Genomic DNA, 24,126 nt, shown 5'->3' with positions numbered 1-24,126 from the left:
ACACCCACAGAAAGAAAAAAGAATAACAAAATCAGATCCAACAGTCACCGGAAATTGACATAGACATACGGTGACTTGTTTGTTCTCACTAATGCTCTGATACCATGTGAGAAATATATGAAAAGAATATTATTGAATTGTATTTCTAAATAGTTACATTGAGACCCTATTTATAGACACTACATTGGAATCCTTTTCCAACTAGGATTCCTATTCTTATTCCTATTCCTATTCCTATTCTAAGTAGGAAATACTTATTTCTATTCTAACAAGCATAAAACCCACTTAAAAGGCTGAAAAGTGCTTCTGTAGTAGTTGATGTTGTATATCCATTAGGTGATGTACGAGAGAAGATTTGTGTGGTTCTGAATATGATGTTAGTCATCATGCATTATTGCAGTCTGCAGATGGATGTTTTAGCCTTTTGGGTCACTTTTTTTCGTAGTAGATCTTGGATATTGAACTGTTTATGCATTAACTTGACACAATAGAAAGCTGAACCTACTAAAGAAAGCAGTAAAAGGTGATGTAGAATAAGAAAGGAGATCTCAAGATCCAAAATGTGGAATCCAGCGATAAGAGTTGTGGGACAATAACCATCTGACTGCTAGATTTATACAATTTGCTGAAGTGAAAACTTTAAAAAACCACTTGGTCGTTAAGGCCTGTAGGGTAGCCAGAGGATAGGTGACAATTCATATCACTAAAAAGCATAGATGAAATAAGTAGAGCTCTGTACTGCAGCAAGTGAGTAGTATCTAAGAGAGGAGACAGTATGAGAATTTCACCTAGAATGCCCTAGGTAAAACCTCCTAATGTGAGGTTGCACGAGTTCTAAAGAATCCACCTTGATAGAATAGATGATTCTAGTATTGTAACTTGTAACTATATTGAATCTTGGACTTAAAGAGCTCTCCTACACCTTTTGGGGAAATTATTTCAAAAATCAAAATATTTTTCCTTCCTACCCAAACAGTTCTAACCTAAATATAGATTAGAGAACATTAAGAAAGTACCTAGTTAATAATCTCTGCATAATTAATGTTGAAAAGTTTTTAAAAAAATTGTGTACAACGTTGGTAACTTAAATTATACTAGCAAATTAAACTTGACTTGAAAGCAGTACTCAAAATGAAGATAAAACACAAGACAAACCCTAAAACCATTAATAGATGCTTTAATGGCCGGTCATGTAATAGAAATGATAGTTCTCTTCTTTTTTCCTCTTGCCTCCCTTATCAAATGCTATTCTGCTTGAGCTTACTGCTCAGTTTTTTCAAAAGGATGACAACACAGTAGGAACTATGGATAGTTGGATAAAATTTGGAAATATCTAAGAAATTATTTTCCAAGAAAACAGTGGAGGGTTTGCGAGATGGTTATTGCTTAACAGTGGGTCGTTGGGTTGCTCATTCTTCAGTAGAACAACCGTAAAAACAAAAAAAATTGCAATAATAGAATAGGAGGAAGAAGACTGAGAGAGAAGAGTGTAGTGGAGCCGGAGAAGTGTAGACAAAATGAAAAATAGAATATTAATAGGAGAGGGAGGGAAATGAAGATTGCAAGAGAGAGGAGGAGTAACCGTATTGGCAAATGATCCACTAAACAATCAACTCACAACTTCTTAATTCCTTTATAAAACCATCTTTTATGGCTAGGTCCACTGAGTATTGTGGCACACAATACACTTAAGGCCAAAGAAAAAAGACTTGGAGACAAAACATGATATCTTGGGGCCAAAACTGGCTTTTACTCTTGTAACTAGAGCCGCTCATCAATTAGGGGTTTTGATACAAATTGATTTTTGTGTATCTTCTTTGTTTGTCAAGTGTGTTCTGCCCTAATTTTGGCCTGTATATTCCGAGATACTTCCTTTGCAGTACTTTTCATTTATCTGGATGGGTGAACTGTTGTTTATTGATACAGATTGGATATATTCTTTCTCTTGTCTTCTTAGATTATTCTATTTTCTAAGGAAAAAATTGCTCTTGATATTGGATGGAAGATTCTTCTTGAATAACATTGAGTGGCCACCTTTCCCTTCTGAATGTAGGTTTCGCAATATCTTAGGAGTAAAAAGTGGGACACCAGAGTTGCTGCTGCTCATGCTATTGGATCAATTGCTGAGAATGTTAAACATACGACTCTGGCTGAACACTGTTCATCTGTAGAGGTGAAAATGTCTGAAGAAGGAATCTCAGGCAATGTTGAAGAATTGGTAGCTTGGCCTAATTGTTATCCTAAAATAGGAGGGACCTCTTTCAGAAGGTTGCACATTCTGTATTCATCTTTCTTGATACGATATCATATACTGTGTGGTTCTTCCTTTTGAATCTATTTGCTGCTAAGACGTAATATCGCTCTTTTTATGTAGTTCACTGGTATTGTATTGTTACTACACTTGATCACAGCCTATAGGCTGAGAAAGGGATGGTATTATTGCATTGTTAGGTCACTGAGTTTTGTATATTATTCCTGCAGTTTTGACTTGAACAAAGTACTTGAGTTTGGGGCTCTATTGGCATCTGCAGGACAGGTACTTTAGTTTTCCTTTTGACCTTGTAAACCCTCTGATGCTTCCTCAGTGTGAATGCATTAGGAAAAGCTGTTTTGATTAAGTGTTGCTTTATACTTATTTGAGATTTTTCTTCTTGGATTCAATGACTGTTTATTCTTGGAGTTTGTGATGCAACATTCTTAGTGCATTGCGAGGTAGAAAGTCATTTTTTAATGATCCAACATAATATTTGCATTTCGCTGAAGACAAATGCACAAATAGACAGTCAATGTCCTGAATTCCAGAATGTGTGCCCTGTTTTCTTTAATCTAGTGATTTTTTTTTGCTATTTTTAATTTTTTTTTGTTCGTTTGTCGTATTTTGGAAGTTATATACAAGTGCATTATTCAATGCTTGTCTTTATTCAGGAGTATGATATTCCTACGGACAATAGCAAGAATTCAAGGGAGCGGCTGGCCCGCCAGAAACAAAACTTGCGACGTCGATTGGGTGAGTTCACATCAATTGCTGTCTAGCTGACCTATTTTGTTGATAGCTAATGATTTTTATGCCATTAAAACTACTTTATAACTAAATCAGAAAGATTTCTGGTTGAGGTTCTGCTTGTGTGTTAGTGGTATTGAAACTACTAAAATTGGTTGACTGTATAAACGAGCCAGAAAACTTTGCAGGGTGGATGGGTAGGGGAGGGCTGTCAAATGGTACAAAGCGTTGTTTGTAGAGAGGCTTTAATTAGATCTGCCGTTCAAAAAATCTTACTTGGTTTGTTTTACCTTATCATTGTCCTGTTTTTGTTGAGGTTAGCCTAGGTGGAAATTAGTCTGTCTTGGAAGAAGGTGAATGCATGCCATGGGTTTATTGGAGAAATTCAGAACAGATTTATCTACAATTTGTGATATGAAGACATTGAGTGCTATAAGTCTTTCAACGAGAATGACAAATTTAATGAGTAGATTTTTAGCAATTTTCCTTGGATAAGTAGGTCTGGAACTTTGGCAGACTGATCTGGGTGCTTTCTCATAGTTGATCAGGAATGGATTAGCTCGTCTTAAATATCTTGAATGTGAAAAGTGTACAACTTAATCTATTTCTTTGCTAAATTGAAGTGGTGATTGGTAAATGAAGGGGGAAGGCTTCTCCGTGACGGTCATGGACTGGGATTTTGGCAGGTGAAATTGAGGCCCAAAACAGAGAGGGGAGTTCCTTATGAGATATTTCAAGAGTGAGGGCATTTTGTGAGGGGCTCTAATAATAGGTTCAGCTCTGTTACACTGTTGAAGTATTGTGCAATCAACAAGATATCCCATCTCTTTGATAATATATGTAGCCTTAAGACTTCTGATGCTGTTTCGTCTGTTATTGTAACCTTCTTTTCTTTTGTAGTTTTATGCGCGGTTCGCCTAAACACTCTAAAACTAGAAGAGACTATTATCTCCATGAAGGGCATGAAAAGGTTAATATATTAAAGAGGTTTAGTGAACATCTTTTAGTCTAGCTTCTCTCCTGCCACTTATGGTAGATGAAGATCTTCCATGGATGGCAATGGTAAAGTTTCTTCAAAGAACAAGCTTCTTTTTCTTTTCTTCTTGTTTCCACATTATATATGGGATATGCTGTTTTTTCTTTGGGTGGTGGGTGGTGGGAGGGGAGATTAAAGATGTGTTGCAAAAGATTAGTAAGGAGGAGGAAGCTTGAAACCTAGATGGATGAAAGGCATCTGGGACTTTGTTCTAGTGGTAGGAGAGCAACATATGGTGTGCAAGTTAGATGCTCACTCGTCATGGGTTCGAACCCTGCTACAGGCAAAAGCCTGGTATTTAATTGGAGAAGGTTAGATGCCCATTATCTACCGAGTTTGAACCGTGCATCATTGGTCCTCGGGATTTTTTCCGTTATCAAAGAACAAGAAAAAGAAAGCAGATGAATGAAGAGGTGACCTGGCGCCATTAAGAAGAGCGAGAATTGCAATGCACGCAAAATAATTCTAATCAGGACTGTTTATATAGTTTCCTATGCTATGTTGTAGATTACATTTGTGCAATGTGTTCACCCACTTTCTTCCTTATGTAAGGGGCCCATTGTTTGCATAGTGTTACTAAGATAAGAGTTCAAGTCTTACTCTGTTCGAGTGAAAGTGGGTGCAACAGTAGATTTTAGAAGTATCTTGTTGACAAATAAATATAAAAGAGTACTGAATTTTGTGGAGAATTGGGTTCCCTTGTAGAAAATTAGACATAATTTTGGGATAAACCTAAAATGAGTGTTGGGAAGTTAATAAACCTGAGCATGTTCTTAGACACTACCAAGGCTATCTTATTGTCATTGTGCAAGATGGCAGCTATGCAAGAAAGTAACCTTTTCCATTGTTTGCCTCTTTTTGTTTCTAAAAACTTTTTCTTCCAAACTCTCTGGGAGTATATTAACCCTAATGCTGGTTTCTGCACCTCGTGCTGTATTATGTTCTTTTCTTTGGGGGGGGGGATTGGAAGGAGTAAATCGGAAATTTCTTAGGTAGGCATTCCTTGCCGGTATCGTTGAATTTCCACGCCACTTGCAGAAGAATCAAATGGAATTTATGCTGTCATTTATTTCATTCAACTAATTGAATATCAATTTTTAGAACTTATTGCTGTTCTCTATATTTGTATCTGTGATTACCATGTAAATTTCGTAGAAACCACTAAAAAAGTGTTTCCTATTGAGTGGTCCATGATAGTTATGATCTGTAGAAAGCAAAACTTGAGGATATGTCATGTGATTAGATGCGAGGCAGCTATGGGAGGAAGAAGCTGTGCTAGGTATGTGAGGTTATTACGAAGTACTTCATAGATTGAATCTCAGCTACACACCCGTCCACCTGCATGTGGGAGTAAGAAGCAAAACTGTGTGAGTTTATTAACTAGTTTCCTTATTTCAAGTGACATAACCACTCTGGATGATGATAGTTCTTGAATCATTTAGGTCGAATTGTTCACACCAAACTTAACTCTTGTTTCTATATATCAGTAGATGGGCTGATATACCAGTGTGTAGTAGCCTCGACATTTACTGGTTCAGTTATTAGTACTGCTGGGCTGTGGGATCTGCTCTGTCCAAGTGCATTTCAGCATAGTAAACTGTAGATGCTGTAAGTTAGAAGAATGCTCCACTGTTCTACTAAGTCCAACTAATTAGAAGTTGCTAGTGGAAATAAGTTCTCTTAGGGAACATGTTTGCTCTTTCAATTTCAACTTTCACTCGTTTTTGCTCATTTTTCTTGATTGAGTTAATTGTAATCAGTTTTTAGATGGTAACTAATTTTTCCTCACATGTAAAATCTTGACGTTGGTTCTCTCGTCTTTGCTAGTTGATGTAGCGGTGTGCTTGCTTATTCTCTCTCTCATGTGGCTAAACAAATAAATTATTTGTAAACTAACAGGTAGTCATTCTCGTAATCAGGATTAGATGTGTGTGAACAGTTCATGGATGTCAATGAAATGATAAGGGATGAGGACCTGATCATGCAGAGAGCTAATTCTCCAGGAAATGGCGTTGCTGCTCAATATTATTCATCAAGGCCTGTTGGCAATATCCGGCATTATGTTGCAAATATGGTACCAAGTGTCAGATCTCGGAGGCCAAGTGCACGAGAACTAAATCTTTTGAAGCGGAAAGCAAAAATAAACTCAAAGGACCAAATAAAAGGATGGAACAAGGATGGAGATACAGAAGCTCCACAATCACAAGATATAATTTCTCCTAGGGGCATGTGTCCTGACATGTCGAGCTCTAATAAGGTTACTAGATATTCTAACTGCGCTGTACAAATAAATAATTCAGATACAAGGTGCTACTGACATTGATATGCTATGTGTTTTCACTCATCTGCTGAAAGTTGCTCTCTTCTAGTATCACCATGTTTCCGGGTTCTGCTGTGATCTGTTTTTCTTTGTTTTCTTTGTCTTTTGAGATTTAAAATTCATATTTACTTGCTCTTCTATCATATCAAGCATGTTAAAGAAAGATACCTATGCATGTAATGGAGTGAAAAATTTCTCTACATTCAATGATCCTTTTCTTTGTTCATGAACTTTTAAAGTTCACAGGATATCGGATATCCTAATTTTATGGTAGATGATTGTATAATTTTGTATGGATGCATTTTTTTTTTTTTTTTTGTTATTTCGTTTGTGGATAGATGTTACATAGTACAGTCTTGAACAATGAATCTTGTATGGGCATTGTACATGGGGATTTGTTTTCGGGTTCTAAATAAGTTTGTTAGTTTGGAACTTTTAAATCCCTGGGTCTTGCTTGTGCAATTGCTATTAAACCTAGGTCCACTTATTAATCTGGGAAAAGTCTAGGTCTCCAGGTCTCTGTCCAGGATTATACTTAAATCTTGTCTTGGCACCATAACTATATCTAATTTGAGTTAGACCTCTCCATCTATTAGTTATCCGTAGTTGCTTTCCCTTTCTTCTTGTAAGTTTATCTGTTTGGTGCCGTGTTTCTTTTAGATGTTCATTGCTACTGAATTCGTATTGAAGTGCAACTTGCAATCTCTTTCTGTGAGCGGTTTCTTCAAGACCAAGTTTAGGATTGCGGGCTGTTCTTAGATAATTGTTTCTGTGTTTTTGGCAGAGTTCAGGTGTTTCCTTTGTAGATACCTAGGCTGCTCTTTTCTTTATCCTGATGTCTTTCTCAGACTTTGTAATGCTGTTGTAAAAGGAACACAGTTCTTGATATCTGGATGTCTGTTTTAGGCTCTATGATTCCTGCCTGTTAAGTAAACCCAAGTGACAAACTGGACATAAACTTGTTCAGAATTGGACTGGCATCGTATCTAGAGGATGTTGTTGATGTGTAGATTTATATTTACTTTACAGGCAGAAATCATAACCTTTAATTACAAATCTACATGAAAATATAAATCTATTAGTTACAGTTGAGAACTTGAGATCATGTATGCAAAATATGACACCACTGGTGATTTTGAACAATTGCTTATTCTGGGAAGTTTTAGGAGAGTTTTGAAACTGTAGAAGTGGGTTACTTTGAACTGTTTCTATAGAATTGAAGATATGGCCAGTTACATTAATGATTAAACTTTATAACTGCCCTATATATTTGACATTAGAGCTTGCGGGGTGAATTAATTAGTTGTTGGTTAATTTACTGCTAAGATCATGTATGCAAGATCTTGCACCGTTGTCTAAAATTCTAATTGGCCCTTGAAGATCAATCCGAATCATCCTTTTGATCTGATAAGATATTTTCTTCAATCAATTAATCAGCTATGCCGCAATTTCAAACTTCTTAATTCTTTTCTAAAACTTTTATTCATGGAAATGGCAATCATCTCCACTAGATTAATTTTTTCTACAAGAAAAAATTCCGGTTTAGTATTCTCAATAAATTTGCATATGTCATTTCACGTAGTTCTGCATTCAAAAAGCATGTCCTCAAGTAATTATGAATTTTTCTCTATATTATCAACCTGAAATATAAGTCTTGAAATATATTTTCTGCAGCTACTTGGTGAAAACATCTCTGATGAAGATGGTCTAGAGTATGATGGAGATAAGATTTGGCCATTTCAGAGTTTTGTTGAGCAACTCATCCTTGATATGTTTGATCCTTGTAAGAAACTTCCATTATCCTGTTGTGCTTAATTCATTTCATGGTTTTCTTCTGAGATATTTGTTTCTGATTTCTTCAGTATGGGAGGTTCGTCATGGCAGTGTCATGGCTATGAGAGAGATCTTAACTCATCAAGGGGCTAATGCAGGAGTTATCATTCCAGACTTGACATGTGATAGCACATTAAATATTAAAATAAAAGAGAGGGTAGACGAGAATACTGTCAAAAGGGAGAGACCAATTGATCTTAATATGCAAGTTCTACCTGATGAGTTAGAGTCAGTTTCCAAGAAACTGAAGGTTGAACCTGAAGATGCAGCTTATTTGCCGATGGATACCATGGTCTGTACCAGCAGGGATGGTGATCCTGGTGGTGTTAGTGTAAAAGTGGAAGATGTTGGATTGAGTCTGGCTGTTGAACAGGCAAATGGTGAAGTTAGCATTGGTTCTGTTAAGTTGGAGACTCAATCTCATCTTAGTGGTGGAAGCCTGGGTAATGATATGTCAGATGAGAAAGGAGTTGGCGTGGATAAGACTTCAATGGAAAAGATGGGCATTCTAGAAAACCTTCCTGAGAATTGTGAGCTGATGAACTTGGTTAGATTGGCTAGGCATTCTTGGCTCAAGAATTGTGAATTTCTTCAGGATTGTGCTATTCGTTTCTTATGTGTCTTATCATTGGAACGGTATGGTTTCTCCTCCCTTGGTTTGATATCTTTGAGTTTAGCTTTGTTCTCAATTCCCAAATCCAAAAAAATTTAAAATAAAAAGAAAGAAGAATACTCCCTCTGTAACAATTTAATTTTAAAACGCCCATTTTACCCTTAATGAAATGATTTATAGCCACATAAATTTCAATCACTTATTTTAGACCATAAGTTTCAAAAGTCTTCCTTTCTTTCTTAAAACTCCGTGCCGAGTCAAACTAACTCATATAAAATGGGACAGAGGGAGTAATCCAGAAGAAAAAGAATGAGGAAGACAGCTTTTTATTAATCTATAGGATATTGAGAAATGATTTGGAATAACAAACAGGAACTAAGCTGCATAAAGATTGCACCATTGTGCTCTTGCTCGTTCAAATTTTTGAGGCTTATAGCAGTGTGCTTTCCATTTTCAAATTTATGCACTCTCGTTTATATTCTTTTTCTGCCTTTTCCAAGATATTTCTTTAGCTGTTTCTCAACTTTGTTTTATTACTGGTTGCCCCTGCTTGATTCCGTAATTCCTGATGTGAAGGGTTATTTTTCTTTAGGTTACTGACCCCCATTTTGCTCTTTTCTCTGTTGACAGTTTTGGAATGGAACTTTGTTGTATTACTGCTGGCCTTTAATCCGTTGATTCCATAATTCTCGAACATGAATGTTTTTTTTGTGGGTTACTGATAAACCCCACCCCATCCCCCAATTTTTTGCTATTTCTGTCATTGACAGTTTTGGAGACTATGTATCGGATCAAGTTGTGGCTCCTGTTCGTGAGACTTGTGCACAAGCTTTGGGTGCTGTGCTTAAGTACATGCATCCTACTCTAGTTCATGAGACACTGAATATATTGCTACAGATGCAGGTAAATATGAGCCAAGCTCAGCCTTTTGTGGTTCAGTAAGTATGGCTTTTAATATTTTTAACTTCCATTGCAAGTTGATACTCTCCCTTCCCTCTAGTTAGTAATCTCCAATCAAGATGGATTAGTATGGTTGTTGTACTTCGTACAATTCACTTTCATTTGAACCAATTAATGAGCATTGTAAAGCCTTACCATATCTTGTATTACTCCCTTTTCTCCATTTGTTCAATTCACAGTGTCTTAGAATGCTAAAAGTGTTTAACTCAGGTAAAAAGATAGCTTAACACATCTCCTATTGTACTAACTTCTAACCGAAAATCTTAAAGCCTTGTCAGATAGTGTAAGTGAAGCAATAGGATCTGCAAAACTTAATGACATGGTCTCTTCTAACAAATAGTGTGAAGAGAGGACTAAAATAAAACTATTGGTCTTTCTTTTGCACAAAGAAGACTTCTCTTTTCTATTCATCAACCAAAAAACTTATGTACAACATGTGGCCCATCTAGATTTAGACAACACACAATTTTATCTTCGTTAATATGCTAAGTTTGCTATAGACCTTACTTTTTGAGGTTAATCATACATACCTCCCACTCCCTTGAGGTTTGCCTAATTACAGGTGTTGTGGAGTCAATAGTTCAACATCGTATTAGGGTTTAGGGTTTAGGGTTGGGGTTTAGGGTTTAGGGTTTAGGGTCAGGGTTTAGGGTTTAGGGTTCAGGGTTTAGGGAAGTGGTGTGGAGGTACACTGGAGAGAGAAATGCCCTCTGGAAAGAGGTGATCATAGCTAAATATGGTGAGTTAAACCCTTGGTGTACAGAGATCACAGCAGAACATTATGGTGTGGGTGCATGGAGAGCAATTAGAAGCTTGTGGCCACAAATGGAGACAAATTTATATATCAAGGTGGGAAGTGGCACTAAAACAAAATTTTGGAAGGATGTTTGGATAGATCAATCCCCTCTTAGGTATCTCTTTCCAGATCTTTTTCAAATTTGTGGAAATCCTGATGCCAATGTTGGTGATTGCTGGACTGAACAGGGCTGGGATCTAGTTTTTAGAAGACTTCTCAATGATTGGGAGGTGGAAAGGGTGTCTGAGATATTAGGGATGCTAGGTGGAGTGATCATCAACGCAAATGCTACAGACAGGATGTTGTTGAAGCACAGCAAAGATGGCCTTTTCTCAGTCAACAGTGCTTACAGAAGAGGTCTCCAGGTGATGGCAGGGAGACCAAAACACTTCCTGGAACTATTTTTGGAAGGGAGATATTCCTACAAAAGTGAAATGCTTCACTTGGCTAGTGATAAAAAGAGCTTGTTTAACACAAGAAGTGCTTCAGAAAAAGGGTAGACAGCTGGTCCCTAGGTGTTTTTTATGCAATTTGACAAGTGAAACTTACAGCCACCTCTTCTTGCACTGTAATTACACTGCTCAAATCTGGAATTTGTTCCTTAGCATCTCAAATCTGAATTGGACAATGCCAGAACGTACATCTAACGCATTGAAGAGCTGGGTAAGGAGAGGAGGCACCAAGAGCCAGAAGAGATGGTGGAGGTTAATACCATCATGTATATGGTGGTCAGTTTGGAAGGAAAGGAATAGTAGATGTTTCGACAATAGATCCAATTCCATACACAAGGTCAAATGGAATTGTAGAGTATCTCTACTTTTTTGGTGTTAAATAGTTGTGTATAGTAGATACAGATCAGATTGTAGATTTGTTAGGAAGTTTGTAATTGACACTTTTTGGTGGTGGCCAGCATGCCCTTAATGCTGAAAAATACAACCTTAACAGTTTCAAAAAAGAAAAGAAGAAGAATTTTGAGTCTTTGTTGCCACTTGCCACCCACACAAGTATTTTTTTTGATGTACTTGGCTGTGGAAAGAAATCTGGCTTGCTTGAGGGTGTGCTAAAAGATCTCGGTTAATATAAGTCTCTCCTGTATTAATCAGTTTAAGACTTAAAAGTTCAATTTCATCCGTATTGTAAGTTCAACAATGGTATTCAACTTGGGACAGACAATATGTCCCATCCAGAATAGGTTTTGACATCTGTTTTAATTAGCTGTTCTGGGATTTTCAGCGTAGACCGGAATGGGAGATTCGCCATGGGAGTCTTTTGGGGATCAAATACCTAGTTGCCGTGCGGCAGGTAAATCTATTTTCATTGGATGGTTTGCTTACTGATTTTTTCTGCTGGCTTCTTGCCTTAAATAATCTAATCTGATTGTTATAACTTATATGCAGTTTGATTTTGAATTTTGTGTAAACTGTAGTGAAGTTGTTCGTGCTTGAGTTTTTGAGTCACTGGAATTTCTTTTCTTGAACTCTCACCTAGGAAAGGTAGCTTACGAACAGAAAAATAAGATTACTGGGAAAATTTTGTGTTTGAGTGTGTAGAGGAACAAAAGCTTGAAGTTGGGTTGTTGGTTGTTATTTGTAGCTGCAATTAAGCTTATCTTGGCTGATGAAATACCTAGGATGAATATAATTTTTTTTGCTGTTCTTCTGATGATCTTTATTAACAGGAATTATAGGTTGTCTAAAGATGTATGATGCTGTTTTCTATGTCCTTTTAAGACAATCAGAAAATAAACTAACTCAATCTCCAGCACATAACCTTTGCTTTCTATTAATTGGATCTAAAAATGCGTGATGTGGTTTTGTATGGTATTTTCCCTAGATTGATAATAAAATGCATTTTTGAATGTTGTAATGTGATCTTTTATCTCCTTTGTTTTCCTTTGAGGGGGTGGATATGTAAATTACAATCAGGGGTTGAAGAAGTGTTGATTGATAAATGGGTTTAGTCCTGCAGAGTTGGCGGTGTGGTCTCGTATGTTACACACAGAAGTTTCCAGTTCAACTCCTTTTGCTTGCTCATTAGTATTCATGTTGCATGTACATTCTACAGACTACACTGTTTTTATTGCTGTACTTTGACTCTCCAATGACAACAGGAAATGCTTCCTGAGTTGCTTGGCTGTGTTCTCCCGGCATGTAAAGCTGGGCTTGAAGATCCTGATGATGATGTGAGAGCTGTTGCAGCAGATGCTTTATTACCTACTGCAGGGTCTGTTGTTGCATTAAATGGTCAGCTGTTGCATTCTATAATCATGTTGCTTTGGGATATTTTGCTTGACTTGGATGATCTCAGTCCATCTACAAGCAGGTAAGTCTTTATTTTTCACAAGGTCCCTTCAACTCTGAGTTACAAACTTGTTCACCTTGGTGAATTTTATTCCTCACATGCAATTGTTTCTTCTCTGCTAGTGTTTAGCCAATGTCTCATATCAGTTGTTCACATTATTGTTTGGTCAAGATATTATTGCTACTATGCAAAAAGGAGGAAAGGAATGGAATATGTTTGAGGATAGATTTAATTCCATACTGAAAGTTAAATGGAATTGTATTGTATCCTTGTATTTTGGTGTAAAGAGGAATGTATAGAGGAAGTAGAACAGATTGTTGATCTTTTAGGCTCTTTGTAATTAGTTTTGCTCCTTTGTGTCTCTTTTTGGAGGTCCCCTGCATGTCCATGTCCTTAATACTGAGGAATACAACATTACTAGTTTTTAAAACAGAAACGTTTGATACATACGGAGATATCTAAAGTTGGCACAATTTTTCACTTGAACACCTCAAGTAGGTTGTGTACCTATTAAATATTTGTAATAGGGCCCAAGCGAACCAGTAGACACTTTTTGCTGGCTTGGCTGATAGCGTGAGCTTCACTTGAAGTTTAGTGCGTGAGGCTGGTAAACATAACTTCTTCTCTTTCTCCTTTGTTTCACCCCGGTGCCCCCATATCTCCACCATTTTTCTCGCCTGGAAACCACCATTTTTGACTGATTACTCCAACCTTGTGACAATTAAAAGTAAATAGATGGCTTGAAAAAGAAATGAAATTACAGAACATGATTAACCAAGACTGTTGGAGGAACATGGTTTCGATTTGCCGGATTCTTTCCTGAGGTTCGCTGGAAAACTTACTCTGCCACTTTCTAGGTTCCTTTTCTACTTGGCCTATGTTGACTGGGCACTCCCCTCAAGAAAGTATTTATCAAGGGTTTACTTTACTAAATTAACCTTATTAATTATGTTTTGGAAATCTAAGTTTGACTAGTATTTCATGTAGTTAGTTAGTGATAAGGTTAATATTGGAAGAAAATAATAAATTTATCTTGATTTGCTAAAATGGACAAGTGAAAAGGAAAATCTAGTTTTTAGATAAGGGACAAGTAAATAGGAATGAAGGGAGTACAAAATCAATTTCTATAACTGCCTATTCCTATATAGGTCCAAGTAGCTAAAGGAGATGAACAATCTAGGTGTAATTCTCATTGATAATTGTGCTATGAAGTTTTGCATAGTTAAATAGGATTTAGAATGTTTGAAAGCCATTTATTTTAAAGTCATTCTTTTTCTCAACTCCGAAGCACTTTTTAGCAATTAAAATATCTCATTTTGGTGTGTCAATAAATATCTCTTAACAATCTTTTACCACTAACTGTTTTTGGCTGCTAGAGTCGCAGTATATATATCTGGTTTTTGGGGTCTTGGATGTCATTTATGGATTATTGGGCTGAAAGCATCAAACATATACCCCATTAGAGGAGTTGTGCATGTATTGGCTTATAGACTACTCACGCACACACACACACTATGATGGTGGTTAATGATGAGCTGCCTTGTGTGGCAGGATCTTTAGGCATTAAAGTTTCTCTGCCTTCCCCACTATCTCATTTGTGCATAAATTTGATTTTCCAGATTGTGCCCAAAAGTTTATCTTGATTTCTCTGTGCCTTTGGTACTGCAGTGTGATGAATCTGTTGGCAGAGATCTACTCTCAAGAGCAAATGATTCCCAAAACTTTAGGGGAGAAAAAGAAATTTGATCTCAATGAAATTGATCGCCAAGATGACCTTGGGGAAGGGACATGGTCTTCAGGAAATCCTTACATGCTATCAACATTGGCGCCAAGATTATGGCCATTCATGAGACATAGTATCACTTCAGTCCGTTACTCAGCTATCCGGACTCTTGTAATCTTCCTTATTTGATCCTTTTTTCATTTGCTATTAACATATCGGACTGCTATTAGTTGTATATATCACTGTAGCAAGGTCTTATCTGTTTGTATTTTGGTGGATTTATCTTTGCATGAATTGGTTTTATACAGTGCAAGTTCGCTCAAGTATAGAAGATAAAAAGCTGAATCTTGAATTTTCTTATACAGGAGCGATTGCTTGAAGCCGAATATAAGAGGAGCATCGCTGAGTCATCTAGCTCTTTCTGGCCTTCATTTATTTTGGGTGATACTCTCAGGATTGTTTTCCAGAATTTGCTGCTTGAATCAAATGAGGAGATTGTGCAGTGCTCTGGCAGGGTTTGGAGGATCCTTCTCCAGGTTGTTATTTATACCTGTTTGTCCCAACTAAACCCCAAATCAGCATTTCACTTTTTGCAGTGCTATATTTTTCTTTTTTTTGAGAAAAGGGTAACCTTGTATTCACACCAAAAGATTCATCATCCAAACAATGATGAATTGGAAACTTACATCCCACATAGGGTATTCTTTACAAGTTTCCTATAAAATCAACTAATTCTATTATCTCCCCTATCAGATTTTGTTTACACAAAAAAAAACAAAAGGCTTATACAATTCATTCTAATTTTCTGCAAGTTAGTTTTTTGTCCATCAAAGCACCTTGAGTTCCTTTCTTTCCAAAGAGTCCACCATATGCATGCTGGGATTGTTCTCCACCAGAATTCTTTTCTTCCTCTGTTGCCAATACCTTTCCAACTGCTTAGGAGTTCCATTGTCGTGTTAGGCATCACCCACTTAACTCCTAACAAACAAAAAAACATGTTCCATAGGCTCAAAGCTGTCCTGATCATTGTTTTTTCTCCAGCTGTCCTGATACATAAGCAAAAGAGTATTGCACATACTTAGTTTTGGACATCTTCTGACTTTTTTGTCCATGTGGTAGATCCATTTTTTTTTGGGTTCTCTTTGTAGGGTTTTGTAGTATGGGGATGGCTCTGACAGTGGATTTCTAATCCAAGCAGCTTAATAAATCTTTTTTTTTTTATGAAGAAAGAAGAATGTCATTAACAAAGCATCAAGCAGATGCACAGATTACAAAAGAAAGAAAATATCAACTCCCATAAAGGCAAAAAAATCTATCTAAACAGCTAACAATAGAGATCTATGGAGCTAATAATTTCCAGGAAAGAATCGACACTAAGTACAGGAGAGAGATTAACCCAACCAAAACGAGTAGTCGACATCTTGCTTTAAGGGTAGAGATGGGAGTTGGGGTGCATCAAAACATCTTTTGTTCCTCTCCGTCCATAAGCACCACAAAATACAGGCCGGAACCAAAGACCAGATCTGCTTGATGGACTTCCCAACTTTCCAAGAACTCCAACACACAAATGCCTCTCTCAATGATCTTGGCATGACCCAAGTGAGTCCAAAAAGTGGGAAGAACATGTTCCATAGGCCTGTTGCAACTGTGCAATGAAGGAGCAGGTGATTAATAGATTCTGAGTTGCATAAGCACATGTAGCATCTGTTGACTATTTGGAATTTCCTCCTCATGAGGTTATTCTGAGTCAAGCAAGAGTCTTTTAGAGTAATCCAACATTTTGAATGGTACGGCACTGCATTATTTTGCAATGGATTATAAAATCATAGACAGAGAGCAATAAAACTTCTAAATCGTTGGAGATTTTAAAGATGCTTTTTTTTAAAAATAAAGGAGAAAGGGTGAGCGAGTTGGCCACTTCATCCCCATAAGGAGTATTTTGGTAGGTGTCTTTATGTTTTTCTTCATAATAAAATGTGTTTGGAAGCAGCAAAAAGAACAGTTTGGTATAGGACAATGATGTAATTATGGTAGCATCAACTTATCCAGGGAAAAAATTATGCTAGCTTCAAATAATTGGCTATAAGATAAATTAGGCTACAATGTTGTTATTTATTGGAGGCTAAATATGCATCAGAAGACAGGATTGCTGCTTCTGAATCATTAAACTTGAGCAAGTCATTTTATATTTAGATGAGAAAATTGTTCATAGTTATTTGATCTTCTTATATTTGAGATATCTATTTCCTTTTTATGCCCTATTAATATCAAAATTATTACTTGATCAAAAATAATTTGAGATATCAATTTCGATTGCTGTTAGTGCCCAGTGGAAGACTTGGAAGATGCTTCAAAGGCATATTTTCCTTCCTGGTTGGAGTTAGCAACTACTCCATATGGTTCATCATTGGATACTGCAAAAATGTTTTGGCCTGTAGCACTTCCTCGAAAAAGTCACTTCAAAGCAGCTGCAAAGATGCGAGCTGTAAAACCAGAAAACGATTCCCTTAAAAGCATATGCTCAGATTCAGGTGAAGGCACTACTGTGCTGGAGAAAAGTGGAGAGGCTTCCACCAGCAGCGGAAAGATTGTGGTGGGTGCTGATGTCGACATGTCGGTCACATATACACGTGTTGTTACTGCCACAGTCTTGGGCATTTTAGCTTCTAAGTTGCGTGAAGGATATTTGCAATTTTTTATTGATCCCTTATGGAAGGCGCTTACCTCTCTATCTGGAGTTCAACGACAGGTACATAATCTTAAATTAGTGTTTAGCATTGATCTCCATATCTTTCCTTTATATCCTCCCCTATATGCCAAATTTAAACTGGATTTTTGATGGTGAATCAGGTAGCTTCAATGGTGCTTATTTCTTGGTTTAAAGAACTGAAGACCAGGAACATTTTGGATATGGATGGGGTCATTGCTGGCATCTCAAGTAATTTTAGGAGCTGGTTGTTGGATTTGCTAGCCTGCACTAATCCAGCTTTTCCTACGAAAGATTCTCTTCTTCCTTACATTGAACTCTCAAGAACATATGATAAAATGCGCAATGAAGCTCGTCAACTGTACCATGCGACTGAGTCATCTGAAATGCTTAAAGATTTGTTATCATCTACCCCGGTTGACTTGGATAATCTCAGTGCAGATGATGCAATTAATTTTGCATCTAAACTTCAATTTTCAAGTATTAATACTAAAGGGGAGGAATCTGTTGAGCGGAACAGTCTGGACGAACTAGAAACATTCAAACAGAGGCTTTTGACCACTTCTGGGTATTTGAAATGCGTCCAGGTAATTTTTGGGGGTGATTCCTTAAAAGTGGTGTCTGATTAACTGGATAAGTGTATTAGCTTTAGTCTTTTGCTGATTTATCACATCATTTTCTAACTTCCAGTCTTTTCCTTTTTTCAACTCACAGAATAATTTGCATGTTACTGTCTCTTCTTTACTGGCTGCTGCTGTTGTCTGGATGAATGAACTTCCCGTGAAATTGAATCCAATTATATTACCTTTGATGGCTTCTATTAAGAGAGAACAGGTAAGTGTTAAATGTTTGAAATTTCCTGAACAAAGAGCACTTGCTATTTGCATGTTCATAATTATTCATTTTTGAAGGAGGAGATATTACAAAGTAAGGCGGCTGAGGCTCTTGCAGAGCTTATCTATCGTTGTATGGGACGGAAGCCTGGACCAAATGATAAGTTAATTAAGAACCTCTGTTGTTTGACATGCATGGATCCTTGTGAGACACCTCAAGCCGGAATTTTGAATTCTATAGAAATAATTGAAGAGCAAGATCTTCTATCCTCAGGAAGTAGCAGTCAGAGACATAAATCAAAAGTTCATATGCTCTCCCCTGGTGAAGACCGTTCAAAGGTTGAGGGCTTCATCAGTAGACGTGGATCTGAACTTGCTTTGAAGTTCTTATGTGAAAAATTGGGTGGATCTTTGTTTGAAAAGCTTCCTAAGCTGTGGGACTGCCTAGTGGAAGTTCTTAAGCCTTGTAGTCTTGAAGGCATGACTGCAGAAGATGAAAGACTTCTTACTCAAGCTATTGAGTTGGTTAAGGATCCTCAGAACTTGATTAACAATATCCAGGTCAGTCCCACTGGTCGTAATTCTTCGTTTCTTGCACTTTTTGATAATTACATATTTATTACAAATGCAACCGAAAAGCGAATAAATCTGGTATTTAAGAAGTATGCGCAAAAGTAGGCAAAAATGTCTTTCCATGAATTTTTTTTGTCATGCATTTGGGTGGATGGATGTCTGATCTGATGTCCTAAGGACTATGCAAAAAAATAAATACAGAAGTTTCATTCCTTTTCTGCAACGATGCCCAAGTGCCAATGGAGCCGCCTCCCATGCTCTATTTCCTTCTTTTATTCACTATCATTGAAGATCATTTACAAGAGCAAGCAGGGACGCTTGTGATGTTATGTTGGTTAACAACGATTGGACCAGAGAATGCGATTGTGCTAGAAAATGATTCTCTTTATGAAGCTACCCTTTATTCTGATCTCAGTCCTCTGTGTCCTTCTGTTAGGTAATGATGCCATGATGAGTCCTCTTCTCTTTGTGAAAAAAGGATTAACTACTCTTTATTGATGTTAATACCTATATAAAGCAGATATTGTTCACTTGGGTTATCATAAAAAATGTTGAATCTGTAATTCCTTCTCTTAGTATATTATTATGGGTATAACTCACAATTATTTCTTTGGGGTGGGTGGTTAGGAATTTGTTACGAATATTGGGTTTCCTTTGTAAGGAAGAGAAGTGTACAAATATTGGGTTTCAATAGCCGAAGTAAGATGATCTCATTTGGTTGGAATTTGAAGGAGTTTTTTTAGTTTCTCTGGGTTGATTGTTCATTTCCACTTTATCTACTCCTGAAGGATGTTTATATTAATAAGCCTAAAAGAAAACCATGACTGAGGAATAGAGTGGATGGGAACCAACAGTCAAGCTCAAATATTGGAAACGAAGAATGAAATGTAGTTCTCTTTCTTAAAACTAAAGCTCCTATAAATTTGCTGATCCTTGAAGGTCTAGCGCTTCCTCATTTTGTTTGTCCTGCTTACTATATGAAGAACAACCAGAATTCCTCTCTGATCATAGTTTCTATAGATATTTTCCAGTACTTTTCACGTAGGTTCTGGAATTATCCGTTTTTTAAAACTTAAATTGAGAGATGTTTGAATCTAGAGAAAAACAACTTATTTCTTTTGTGAAGATTGAATCATGTCATCTCTTTTGCGATGGAGTGTGTGTAAGTTGCTTGTACAGGTAACAGTAGAAGAGATGTGACTAGTCTGCCATTAAGGTGGAGCAGTTTGTGCTTACAAAAGAAAATTTACAAGTTTTGTTGCTTAATTGGCATCGGTTAGGGGTATTTTGCTGGAAGGAAAGCAAATTGAAAGGCAAATAAATAGTTCCCCTAAGACATTATATTTTTGTTGCCTCTGGGAAGCACAACTGCAAATTTTTGCAAGAAACAAATTCATCAGAAATGTATTCTCTCCGATCCAATTTATGTGGCACTGTTTGGTTAGGCGCATGGTTTAAGAAAGAAAGAAAGACATTTGAAACTTAAGGTCTAAACAAGCCATAAATATCGAAAAAGTTGACGTTCTTCTTGCGACAAACCAAAAAAGAAAGTGTGCCACATATAGGGGCCAGAGGGAGTATTTGACAGTTGGCATTTGCCACCACTTTGTTACTGTTCCAAAATTATTTGTGAAAACCTGATTAGTTTCATGCTATATTTCAGTTGGACACTCTTGTGGTTTTTTCCTTGACTTAAGCACTGTCTTTGTCTTCTTACTCTTTTTCCTTCGAGTGGCAGGTGGTCCGTTCCATTGCACCAATGCTGGATGAGACATTAAGACCGAAACTCCTCACTCTCCTTCCATGCATTTTCAGATGTGTTCGTCATTCACATATTGCTGTGAGATTAGCTGCATCTAGATGTATTACAGCCATGGCCAAGTCAATGACATTGGATGTGATGGGTTCAGTTATTGAGAATGTGGTGCCTATGTTAGGTGACATTACATCTGTACATTCTAAACAAGGAGCTGGCATGCTTGTCAGTTTGCTTGTCCAGGGACTTGGTATCGAGCTGGTTCCATATGCTCCCCTATTAGTAGTTCCCCTTCTGAGGTGTATGAGTGATTCAGATCCTTCTGTCAGACAGAGTGTGACACATAGTTTTGCCACCCTTGTGCCTCTACTTCCATTAGCACGTGGTGTTTCTCCTCCTGTTGGTCTTAGTGAACACCTATCAAGAAGTCAAGAAGATGTTAAATTTTTGGAGCAGCTAATTGACAACTCTCATATAGATGATTACAAGCTCTCAACTGAACTAAAGGTGACATTGAGAAGGTAACTCCACAGCCACTGATTATCTCTCAAGTATCTGCAATGTGATATTGTGATGCCTACCCTGTGCTGATTTTTTTTTTTAAAAGAATTAATATCTCGGTCTCTCGCTGCAGAAACTTATATGTTCCTCTTTCTCCTACCTTGTTTTTCCGTTGTTTCGGTTTCTCTCCAACCATATAAGAAAGGTTGGTGGGACCAAAATCGCATTTATCATCATGCTTTAAGGTTCATTTTCTTCTTGTGGGATGATTAGCCACTGGAATGTGCCAAAAGAAATAGCTGAAAAGAATATCATGCACATGAACATTGACAACATGCAATATGAAGTAGGGGGAAGGTGACAAGAGTCTTTCTTAGGATACCTATCAATGAGGTGTTCTTTCTGTAATTAAAATGCTGCAATCATATGAACAGTATGCATGAACAACATTATTTGCAACACAAACACCTACTGAGCTTTAAATGGTCTCTCTGTGCCTGCTTTTGTGTTAACTAAGCCATTGGGGACTAGACAAGATTATTCATGCTACCTGATTACCCTTTGTACCTGTTGCTGGTGGGAGGTGACAGGTATCCTGTGTAATTTGTCGAGGTGCGCGAAAGCTGGCCTGGACATCACGGTCATCAAAAAAAGACGTGCACTTTTAAGTGACCAACTGTTACATTTTTAGTCCGAAACATAAAGTCCACGCTTTGCTCTTAGATATCTGTGTACTATAATTATTTTTATCACATATTATCCATAGTCCATCTGTTTCTAAACAGCCACACAACTTGATCACATAGTTACAGAAAAGCAGAACTATGTCCTGTGAGATTTGTTCTTTTGAGAAACATGATAGCTCATTTCTAGTCACTGCTGGGAAGAGATTCAATAAACACAAAGTTTAACGAGGCTGATCTGTCTTGTTTGATAATATGCCATCTGAAAGAAATTGCTTCTTAGGCCCCTGTTGGTGAATGTGGAAAAATAATGATGACTTCCTCTGCTCTCAAATCCAAGTGAAGGAGAACTTTTATTTCAGCTCGAGTTCTCTTTTTCCCCCCCATTAGTTTCCTTGTGGGACAACCATATAACCTTGGTGCCTTATTTTAAACACTTGGAGTATTCTTTAAGCTAACCCCCTTGCGGCAGACCCAAAAAGAGGGGAAAAGGAAGGGGATGGAACTTCAATTTGTCCTTCATAGTCTTTTAATAGTTTTTTGATCTAAGATTGTTTCTTATGCTAATTCATTCTTTTCTCAAATAAAGATTCTCTCTTATGCTTTCAGGTACCAACAAGAAGGTATAAATTGGTTGGCATTTTTGAAGCGCTTTAATCTTCACGGCATTTTATGTGATGACATGGGCCTTGGTAAGACCCTTCAAGCATCAGCAATTGTGGCATCTGATTTAGCAGAGCACATTGCTCTAAATAGTTCCCAGGATCTACCTCCATCTTTGATAATATGCCCTTCAACCCTTGTTGGCCACTGGGTTTATGAAATAGAGAAGTTTATTGATGGTTCTTTGCTTACCACCCTCCAGTATGTTGGTTCTGCACAAGAACGCAGTTCTCTACGGTCTCAGTTTGATCAGCATAATGTTATTGTGACGTCATATGATGTTATTCGCAAAGATGTTGATCATCTTAAACAACTATTTTGGAACTATTGCATTCTAGATGAGGGACATATCATAAAGAATTCTAAGTCGAAAATAACAGTTGCTGTTAAACAATTGAAGGCACAACACCGCCTCGTTCTCAGTGGAACACCAATACAGGTGTGTTTGTGTTATTAGTTCAACCACAGTTGAATATTTTACAACAGTTCAATGGGTGCTAACTATAAGTTGACTTAAATTGCAGAATAATGTGTTGGATCTGTGGTCACTCTTTGACTTTCTTATGCCAGGGTTTCTTGGAACTGAAAGACAAGTGAGTTACATCATTTAAGCTTTCTTACTAGTTCAGTCAGTTAAATTGCACTTTTTCTGTGATTCATATGTTGTTCAATGTGTCCAACAATTTAGTGCTTTTGTTCGACTTGTTCTAAAAGTTGGATCTGGATGGGAGGTATGCACAGGGAAGCTGTCGTACTACTTTCCATCCCTTCAAGTCATGAACCAACCCGCACTCTTCTTCCCTTCACGTTATCTCTTTACTTTCACAACAAAAAAATGAATTGAGATTAATTGGCCTCAAATTTAGGACCCTTTATTCATAGGGTCTGCATTGTGCAGGGAGAGAGTTCTGTTCATGCTAACTGCATGTGTCTCGTCAAGCTCCTTAGATACTTTAGAAGCTTGATTTATGTCTGTTTGTGTCTGTTTGAAGAGTTCATTAGTAGATAGCAATGTACAATCGTAGGAGTTCAAATGGTATGTATGGAAAGAAGCAGGCAACAGTCGTTATAATATGCTATGTTCCTAACTAGGATACATGGCATTTAATTTGGCCATAACAAAACCAATAAAAAGAAAATAGATTGCAAGTAGGGTGTTCCCGGGAACTGTTTTTCATGGTTGTCATATGAAGCATTGTGATCTTCGCTTTTGGTACCGTAAGTGGGGTTTTCCTATCATGTTGATATGGGTCATGAGTATCTTTCAGAATCTGATGTGGATGCTGTAGTGAAACTTTATTGTGTTGTTACAAATTTCTTTTTGATCAAAAGTTGTTGGATAACACTTTGGTTTATTTGTTAACTTAACAGTTCCATGCCTCCTACGGTAAACCACTACAAGCTGCCCGGGATCCCAAATGTTCAGCCAAGGATGCTGAAGCAGGTGTGCTAGCTATGGAAGCATTGCACAAGCAGGTGGGTTCATTTTCCCTTGCATATAGCCTTTTCAGTTCGGGTGACTTCTCATCTAGACTCAAACTGAAAGGTTTTCCTTGACAGGTGATGCCTTTTCTCCTTCGCCGGACTAAAGATGAAGTCTTATCTGATCTGCCAGAGAAAATTATTCAGGATAGATACTGTGACCTGAGTCCTGTTCAGCTAAAACTCTATGAACAATTTTCTGGTTCACATGTAAGACAAGAAATTTCCAGTATGGTGAAGCACAATGAATCAGATGCGAGCCAAAAAAATGATTTACCAAAAGCATCTTCTCATGTATTCCAGGTAAGTTGAGAATAGTCTTGAATCTTGATTATATCTTTTGTG

The 24,126-nt window shown here is 37.3% G+C and overlaps 1 protein-coding gene across 3 annotated transcripts in view; it reads left to right on the top strand.

Annotated features, from left to right (window-relative positions):
• LOC102591585 (TATA-binding protein-associated factor BTAF1) overlaps window positions 1–24,126 on the top strand; it is a 35,256-nt gene that overhangs the window by 5,981 nt on the left and 5,149 nt on the right. For 2 of the 3 annotated variants that reach the window (XM_006355170.2, XM_015312242.1), the window contains exons 4-23: window positions 2,054–2,268; window positions 2,482–2,536; window positions 2,926–3,007; window positions 5,957–6,294; window positions 8,032–8,140; window positions 8,220–8,826; window positions 9,574–9,706; window positions 11,793–11,861; window positions 12,670–12,881; window positions 14,529–14,754; window positions 14,949–15,119; window positions 16,907–17,332; window positions 17,434–17,877; window positions 18,005–18,124; window positions 18,202–18,684; window positions 20,435–20,973; window positions 22,246–22,738; window positions 22,824–22,892; window positions 23,671–23,775; window positions 23,860–24,084. In XM_006355170.2, coding sequence (XP_006355232.1) covers window positions 2,054–2,268; window positions 2,482–2,536; window positions 2,926–3,007; window positions 5,957–6,294; window positions 8,032–8,140; window positions 8,220–8,826; window positions 9,574–9,706; window positions 11,793–11,861; window positions 12,670–12,881; window positions 14,529–14,754; window positions 14,949–15,119; window positions 16,907–17,332; window positions 17,434–17,877; window positions 18,005–18,124; window positions 18,202–18,684; window positions 20,435–20,973; window positions 22,246–22,738; window positions 22,824–22,892; window positions 23,671–23,775; window positions 23,860–24,084 — 5,121 coding nt within the window. Of the gene's footprint in view, window positions 1–2,053; window positions 2,269–2,481; window positions 2,537–2,925; window positions 3,008–5,936; window positions 6,295–8,031; window positions 8,141–8,219; window positions 8,827–9,573; window positions 9,707–11,792; window positions 11,862–12,669; window positions 12,882–14,528; window positions 14,755–14,948; window positions 15,120–16,906; window positions 17,333–17,433; window positions 17,878–18,004; window positions 18,125–18,201; window positions 18,685–20,434; window positions 20,974–22,245; window positions 22,739–22,823; window positions 22,893–23,670; window positions 23,776–23,859; window positions 24,085–24,126 lie in introns of those variants that run through there. The other variant, XM_015312243.1, reaches the window with a different exon arrangement.

This window comes from Solanum tuberosum, unplaced genomic scaffold (genome assembly GCF_000226075.1).
Source record: "Solanum tuberosum cultivar DM 1-3 516 R44 unplaced genomic scaffold, SolTub_3.0 scf00191, whole genome shotgun sequence".
Taxonomy (NCBI): Eukaryota; Viridiplantae; Streptophyta; class Magnoliopsida; order Solanales; family Solanaceae; genus Solanum; species Solanum tuberosum.
This window is presented reverse-complemented; position numbering and strand designations above follow the sequence as displayed.